General features: G+C 50.9%; 1 protein-coding gene across 1 annotated transcript in view; it reads right to left on the bottom strand.

Annotated features, from left to right (window-relative positions):
- Positions 1-1,197: 1,197 nt before the first annotated feature.
- Positions 1,198-8,459, bottom strand: part of JPH3 (junctophilin 3) — a 53,378-nt gene continuing 46,116 nt past the window's right edge. The window contains exon 5 of the mRNA XM_053952590.1: positions 1,198-3,243. Coding sequence (XP_053808565.1) covers positions 3,163-3,243 — 81 coding nt within the window. The 3' untranslated portion in view covers positions 1,198-3,162. The remainder of the gene's footprint in view (positions 3,244-8,459) is intronic.

Below are 8,459 nucleotides of genomic sequence, written 5' to 3'. Positions count from 1 at the left end.
AGACACCAGATGGGCTGGGAGCAGCTGACGTGGCACAGGAGGTTTGTCTTCCTTCCTTCCTTCTCACTTCTTCCCAAGGATGCAGTGCTGGACCAGCCCCTCTCACACAGGTGGGATCCAAATCTCCCTTCCCAAATTCCCCCTTCCCAAAAGCTCTGCTGTGCCAGCCCCTCCTCGTGCTGGCAGAACATAAAAATTCCAGTGCAGCCTTAAAAAATGATCCAAACCTTCAACTGACCAAGTGCAGCTGCCAGCCTGGACATAAAGCAGCAGGGCTGGATAATTTCCATGGATTTATGGCCCACCTTGATGGGCATTTTAATGGGCCTCAGGTAGATCTGCAGGAGCACAGGGAAATACACTGAATTACCTCTCTCTCTGGGCTACTTCTCAGGAATATTTCTGGCCTTGGGCAAATGTGAAAAGCCCAGGACTGAGACAAATTGCTCAACTCCCCGGGATTAAGAAAGGAATCATTATTTTGGACCGTGTGGGTTGGGAGCCAATTAATATTAGTCTGTGGCTGTCTTTCCTACTGGGCAAACCTCAGCTTGACTGAGTGGAACAGAGAGCTGAAAAATCCAAGTTGGATTTGTGCTGGTCCAGGGGCAAGAGCAGGAATAACTGGGCAGGCACCAGTGGGAAAAATCCGGTCAGGAAACCACCAGTGCTTTTATTTGATGGATAACAAGAGGCATTTTGGTGCTGTTTTATAGATATCTAAATATCTGTGTTTGCAGGGCTGTGTTTAACCTGCTCCTGACAGGACCTTTGTGTCCTGCACTCGAACGCACCAAGAAAAAAAAAAAAAAAAAAAGTCCTCGAGAGTCTTTCTAAAGAGTAGAAGCAGGATTCCAAATCCCAGGGGTGAATTCCCAAGGCTGCAATCCCAATATGTGAATTTTTTTTTTTTTTGGTTCATTTCAAGTGTGCAGCAAGCATTGAAGAGGAAAAAAAAAAAAAAAAAACCAAAACTATGACTAAGGACCCAAAAGGAAAATCCAAAACAACACAAAAAAAGGAAGAGGTGGGAAGATGATGGACAGTTACTGTGGAAAATGGAATTTCAAAATTATCCTTTCCCCTGTCCACCCATAGCCCTGTGCCTGGAAAGGGAAAGGAAGGAGAAGAGGAAGCAAAACTGCGACAGGAGGGAATCAGACCATGTAAGGAAAAGAACTGAATTTAACTGGCACATGCTCTAATCCTTAGTTTATTTCTGGTTAAAAATATAGCAATCCAGTGCAGTGTAATAAGAAATCTGCTGAAAAGGTAGCAGAGAAACAGCTAAAACAGAAGCAAAGCAAAGCTGAGTCCACCAGTCCAGGCTGGATCCAACAACTCTGGACGTGAATGTCGGGGAGGGCTTTTCCCTCCTTCCCCACCCCCAAAATCTCCTGTGAGGGTCTCACCCCCCTCGGGAGCTGCCACCCTCCTGCACCCTTGTCCTGCTGCTGCAGCTGCAGGGGGGGGGATGAGGGTGGGGTTTGGTCCCTGGCCCTGCCAAATCCCAAAGGAGCAGTGGGAGCTGCTGGTGGGGGAGCACCCAGGGGAGGGATGGGAGCTTTGGGAGCGCCGCTGGCCGGGCTGGAGCTGAGAGCACGCTGTGTGATCGGCACCAGGAGAGCTCAGAACAGGGACACGCATCTTTAATGAGTATGCAGATTATCCGCGGGTCCGGGGAGGGGACAGAAATCAAGGCAGGCATAGTACAAAGATGGTAGAAACGAACAAATTAAGTGACATAGAAAAAAAAAAAAAAAAAAGAAAGAAAATACATCCTTAGAGGCTGCCATTGCCAATGATGTTTGGTTTGATTTTCTTTTTTTTTTTCTTTTTTTTTCTTTTTTTTTACTTTTTTTTTCTTTTTTTTTTTTTTTTTTTTTTTTTTTTTTAATACAGGGACATGTTGGAAGCTGGAATATACATCCTGCATTACAAAGTGCAAAATACTACATGCTCAGAGCCCAAGCATGATGTCTGAAACAGTCCACAGCAAGATGTAAGAGACAAACCCACCACCCTCTCCCTCCTCTCTGGGACATGCTCCAGCTGCTCCTCCCCAGGTGCCTTTGAGAAACAGTTGGATTTTTTGCTTGGTTTTGTTTTATTGTCATCCTCAGTGGATTGGAATTGAGCCCTCTGTCCCCCGTCCCTCCCCACCCTGCTCACGTTTTTTGGGATGGGCTGGATGCTCCTCACCAGCACAGCACCATCAGCCACTCCATCCGTGCTGCTGGAGGTGCCTCCAAGGGTTTTTTTTTGGGGGGAAGTTTTAGCCAGGAGAAACTGGCTGTGAATTAAAAGTAGCCTCTGGGAGGTTTTCCTGCCTTGCCATGGGTGAGGAGCAGCCTGGGGAGGAGGAGTGAAGGCAGGAGGGTGCTGGGGCTGCTGCTCACACCTCATGTTCCCTATTCCCCCCTGCCCCGAGGAATTCTGCAAAAAAGCCAATTTTTCTTTTAAAAACAAGGATCAGAATGGGGCCTGTTCTGCCATTTTCCCATCCAGACAGGGTTCATTCCTTCCCTGTGCTCCTTCTCTCCTCCTGCTCACAGCAGCATTCCTCCATTTCCAAAGGGTGAAAAGCCTGATTTTGCTTTTCTCTCCCATTTATCATTAAAGCTGTTGTGGATTTCCCTGGGAAACTCAGCCTGGAGCATCCCAGAACCCATCCCCACTCCACCCAAACTCTCCCCATGGTCCCCTCGTCTCATCTCCATTTTGGGGTTCATTGCTGTTGGTACAAAGACAATTTTTTTCTTTTGCTGGGGGGGGGGTGAGGGGAAGGGAAACGAGGTTTTTTCTTTTGTTGGGATTCCTTCTCATCCTTCCCAGTGTTGGGGGGGCAGAGTGTTGATAGCATTTTGCCATGCCACACAGCATAGTGTTATACAAGCAAAGAATTTTGGCTAAAATCCAAAAAACATTACCCAGGAAAAAAGGCAAACTGTGAGTGAGACTCGATCATTTGTTGTTCTTCTGTGAAAAGACTTGGAAATTGTCAGAGGACAGTTCGAGTTACGATTTTTCCCTTTTTTTTTGTTGTTGTTGTTGTTGTTTGGTTCTGTTTTTTTTTTTTTTTTGTTCTGTTTTGTTTTTTGTGGTTTTTTTTCCCCCATTCATACATGTAACTGTTATTTTTGCAAACAAGACAGTCTTGAATTAGATGAAAAAGTTAATAAACAAAATGGCGACTCCAATATTTAGTAAGATCACCATGACTACCAGGATGGGAGCTGAACCCTGCAAGAGAAAGAGAAGGACAGCAGTTAGATGGATCCTTGGAATTCTGCAGGGATTCCAGGAGAATCTGGGGAGAATCCAGGAGAATCTGGGGAGAATCCAGGAGATTCTGCTCTGGGGAGTCCAGGCAGCTCAAGGGATGAGCAGATCCCAACTGACACCTCCCCAAGTGCCCAGGAAGCCTTGGAGGATTTTTTTAAGCTGCCAAGCAAACACTTGGCTGTACCCCCTGATGGATCATGGATCATCCCATGCCACTCCCATAGGAATTCTGGCCTTAAAAAACAGAACTAAAATTGATTATCAGGTGGTCAATGAAAAGGAAACAAAAAAAAAAAACCCAAAAAACCAAAAAAGCAGATTATGTGGGATCTTAGAGTGGTTTGGGGATAGTTTGAAGTGTCCACAGGACATTTCCCAATAAACACAGTTGTTTTCCAGGTCCTGGACATCAGGCCAGCACACGGGGGTCCACGTTCAGGCAACATTTTGGGAATGCTCTAATAACCTTTCCTGAGTTTATATGGACCAAATGAAGATCCTGGGAACCACCTGGAAGTGTCCAAGGCCAGGTTGGACAGGGTTTGGAGCACCCTGGGGTGGTGGAAGATGTCCCTGCCCATGGCAGGGGTGGGATGGGATGAGCTTTAAGATCTTTCCCACCCAAACCATCCCAGGATTCTGTGATTTCACCTGGAAAGCATTGCAGGAACCCCAGTGCAGCTGCCCCGTGCACACCCCCAGCCCAGCTGGGCTGAACATCCCAGGAATGGTTCAATCCCTCGGGGAGCATCCATTGCTTCCCCTGGAGCACGTCCTGGACAATCCTGTGGGAGCCCACCAACATCCCAGGAAGGTCGGGGCACTGCAGCCAGCCCTCCAACACACCCTTCTGCAGGAAAACATCCCTGGCACCTCATCCATCCTGGCACCTCATCCCTGGTGCCAGGGTGTGAGCGTGGCTCGCACAGGGTGAGTGCTGCTGGCAGTGGGTGGGTGGTTGCTTTTTCTTGGGATCCTCAGCTATTCCTGCTGCATCCCAGCCCTGGGAATGCTCCAAACGCTTTCCCCCGGGCTCCTGCCCGCTCCTGGCACTCCCAGTGTCGCTGGGATGGAGTGGGGACAGGGCTGGGCACCCCTTGGGAGCTTTCCCTGGGTCACTGTGCTGGAAAAGGAACGGGAAAAAGCAGCTCCCAGCTGCCCGGGGATGGTTTCTGTTCCGAGCAGCCTGATTCAGCCGGCGTTTGGGAGTGGGTGGGAGCGAGGATGCTGGAGCCTGCTGGAAAGGCATATTTGTAGCTTAGCAACAGGGTCAAAGGCAGCCAAGCCAAGGCAGGGACTGCGGCGAGCAGCCAGGTACCCATCCAGGGCTGGCTGCTCCCGGCAAACCTCTCCTCCTGTGCCGTGAGAAGCTTCCAAAGGCAGCAACCACCCCCTGCTCGCTGCTCCTTCCCTTCCCCAGCCCGGCCGTGCCAAGCCCGGCCTTGCTGGCGCTGGGAGGGATTAGCTGCATTTCAGAAGATTATTGGGTTTTAGGGTTTTTGAGCTGCTGGTAATATAATAACAGATTGCAGGCGGTTATCAGTGCCATTGTTTGCCTTGGCACGGAACGAGCTCCTGCCCCGGCCCCGCAGCCAGGGAGGGCTCAGCCCCATTCCTGGGCTGCTCCACGGAGGAATTCCCTGCCAAAACAGCACAGCCAGCACTGCCCCTGCTCTGCTCACGCTGCTGGTCCCTCCAATTCCCTGTTCTCTCACTTTGGGATGCAGCCCTTCCGTGGGATGTGTCCAGGGAGGGAGCGCAGCCTTCACTGCTCACTTCTCCCAAGAAACAGCAACGGGACAAGAGGAATCAGCCTCGAGTTGTACCAGGGAGGTTCAGATTGGATATTCGGGAATAATTCTTCACCCAGGGCAGTGGTGGAGTCCTCATCCCCGGAGCTGTGTGCATGTGGCACTTGGGGACATGGAGCAGAGGTGGCTTGGCAGTGCTGGGGGAACGGTGGGACTCAATCCCAGAGCATTTTCCGGCCTAAATGATCCCGTGGTTCTGTGATTTACACACAGGGCATCAAAGCTGTGCCCTCAGCTGGAAAACTGGGGGGATCCACCACCCGCTCACACCAGCAGCCCTGGATCCCCGTGCACAGAGGTTCTGCTCAGGCTGGGTTTTTGCATCCTGCAGGGATGAGGAGCAGGGCAGGGGCAGGAGAAAATCCTTCCTTTGCCACGGCAGGCACGGGATCTGCCACAATTCCCATCCCAGCAACAGCATGACCAGGGAGGGGTGGGAGCTGACCCAACCACCTCAAATCCAGCTCACAAATTCTGCCTCCTTTTGACAGCTCCCTCTTTTTAACCCCCTCCTCCCTGCGCTGCTGTCCAGGTGGGAATGGCAGGGAATAGCAGCTGCTGCTGGATAAGCAGTTTTGCCCCTCCAAAGCTTCTGGTTTAGCTCCAGTTACGGATCCTGCTGCACTTCTCAATGCTTATGTCTGCCTGATTTCTGTCTCGTGAGGTCTCAGTGCCTTCCCCTCTGCTCAGAGGGGAGGTTTGCCCTTCTCCCCTCCCGTGGCAGGGATGGCCTGGGACATGTGACAGCACTGAGCATCGTTCCTGCTCCGTGCCTGGCCAGGAGATGGATCAGTGCTGGAGCTGAGCTTTGGGAGAGAGGCTTTGCTGGGCCCAGCCTGGCTGCAGGGCACTGATCTCCCTTTTGCTGCAGCAAAGAACCAGTGCTTTAACAGCTGTGGCTTTTAAACCCTTCCCACTGTGTTCCAACCTCCAGCAGGAGCCTGTGGAAAGAGGAGACCCAGCCCCTGATTTGCAGCTTTGCCTGTTGCTGTCACCGTTTGGTGGGGCCAAATCTCAAATTTTTTTACAATAATATCCCTGGAGTCCTTCACAGGAGAAGGAAAACATCTGCCAAGGATGAGAATCTACACCAACATCAGCTGGGCAAAAGGATCCTTCTCTATCAACAGGTTGGATCTCCCGGGATTTTTAAGCTTTGCTTCCAAGCTTAAAGAACAGAAACTTAGACCTTAACCCATGGAAACACTAAAATAGGAAGAAACCATGGTTATGGCACAGGAGTAATAGCAGTAATTGTAGCTGTAGAGTAATTCCTGCCCCTCTGCCTTGTTTGTTTTTATCCTGGAACTGTTGTGTAGCAACTCCAGAGTTTTTCTGGGAATACGACGGACAGCTGGTTTACAAATGCAATTGTGGCATAATTAATTTAAGCATTAGCAATCCATTATTATCTGTTATCACAGGGTACAAGCTCTGCCTCTCTGCCATGGAAACCAGAGTGCAGGTTACCTAGGAATCCCTCCGGGATCTATTAAGTGTAATTACTAAGGACTTGGATCAGCAAAAAAAAAAAAAAAAAAGAAAAAAGCAAAAGATATGCACCATTTTCCAGCCTCAGCACTGCAGAAAGGGCTGTAAACTTAGCAGCTCGGTGACATTTGTGCTGAATTGTCACATCATTGCCAGGAACAGGCTCTGTGAAATGGTTAAGGAGCATTTAGCAAAGGAAACATCAGGGAGCCACTTGGCTTTCTCCAGCGGATTGCAGCAGCTCCCCTGGCTCCAGGAAGGGGCTCAGGAGATGCTAAAAGTGCTTGTGTGAGTGGAAGTGAGTTGGGTGGGATGGAAAAACCTGCTTCTGGTAGAAAAAAAAAAGGCTAAAAAAAAGGAGAGGTTATCCTCTTGGAAATCCTTTAGGCTCTTAAAGAACTGATTTGTCACCCCTGGTTCAATCCTCACCTTCCAGTGAGCTCAGTGTTTGTTTAGGTGTGCTTGAAGCTCTCGTTTTAAGATTTTTATTCTAAAAACATCAATCAAAATTTGGTTCTAATGCAGTCAAAAGCTGGTGTTTGGCCCCCAGATTTTCCCAGCTAAGAGATGGAATTGGGCTCATCCCCAATATCCAGATGACAGGAGCAGAGCCAGGAAGGTGCTCCCAGGTACATCAAAGGCCCTGGAGATGAAAAGGCTTTGAAAAGGACCCTGTCTGGTTGAACATCCCATTTCTCTCTGAAGATTATTTACCTCAGGTTGTCTGAACACGAAAGGGATTAGAGGAGGAACAGTTTGTGATTATTATTTGTCTTAAGAAGTGACAAACCCCTGCAGCAGTGCTCAGCCCTGCCTCATTCCAGAGCTGTGATGGCAGCAGGACTCCTCTTCCTCCTTGTTCCCATGAAATGATGGCTTCTGTTTGCCTGGGCACGCAGCTGCCAGCTGGGATTGAGGTCAATCTGGTCGGTTGAGATGAGAGGAATAAGGAAAACCCAGGGATGATTGTGTTGGGAGACCTGGGGGTGGCTCCCGATAGGGGAAAAAAAAAAAAACAAATGGGAAAACCTGAAGCTGGAAGGCCACAGGGATAAATCACAAGGTTTAATCCCAGGGAGGTTAATGCCAAACAAGTCCCCAGGTCCCTTCATCCCAAAGCAGCCAAATGGGAACACCTCCATGCACAGGGAAGCTTCACACCCCAAACAGGTTGGGGTGGAGAAAACACCCAGGTTTTATTTTTAACTCATTTTACGACCTTTAGGGCTAAAGGTGCCTAAAAAACGAAGGGAAATGCATCTCCAGGTGGAGACGAATCCCTTCAGGAATAAGCCGGCAGCTCTGGCAAGGGGAGACCCAGCGGGGAGGTGCCGGTGCCGGGCTCCATCCCCGCTCCGTGCCGGGGGGGGGCTGTGCCGAGCCCCCTGCCCGCATCCCCGGCTCCGGCAGCTCGGCTCATCCCGCTCCGCCTGCAGATTGGCTGCCTGCTCCTGCCTTTCCCCAGCGACAGCGAGACCTGCCTGGAATATTTGCTGCCAAATCCGCCCCTCTGCGCTCTGCCGGAGGAGGGAGGGAGGGAGGGAGGGAGAGGCTGCCGGGATCCCCCCCCGCCACCCCCGCGGGGACCCGCCGGGGACAGGGGGGGCTCTCGGAGATGCCTCAGCCGGGAGATGCCTTTAAAGCCTCTGCTGCGGTTCTTTCCCCGGGAATTTTTGCCTTTGGGCTCGGTGGGACGGGCAGGGGTGGCCGGGCTGCTGCCCTCGCGTCCCCGGGGCTGCGATGGGACCGGGCACCTTGAAGGGTCGCACCTCGAACCTCCTCACACCCCTCAGCGAGGTCAGGGCTCGTCCCTGCAGGCTCTGGGAGTGTTTGGGATCGTCCCTGCAGGCTCTGGGAGTGTTGGGATCATCC

The sequence above is a fragment of the Vidua chalybeata genome, chromosome 11 (genome assembly GCF_026979565.1).
Source record: "Vidua chalybeata isolate OUT-0048 chromosome 11, bVidCha1 merged haplotype, whole genome shotgun sequence".
In the NCBI taxonomy this organism is placed as follows: domain Eukaryota; kingdom Metazoa; phylum Chordata; class Aves; order Passeriformes; family Viduidae; genus Vidua; species Vidua chalybeata.
The sequence above is the reverse complement of the archived record's forward strand: the minus strand, read 5'-3'. Positions and strand labels throughout refer to the sequence as shown.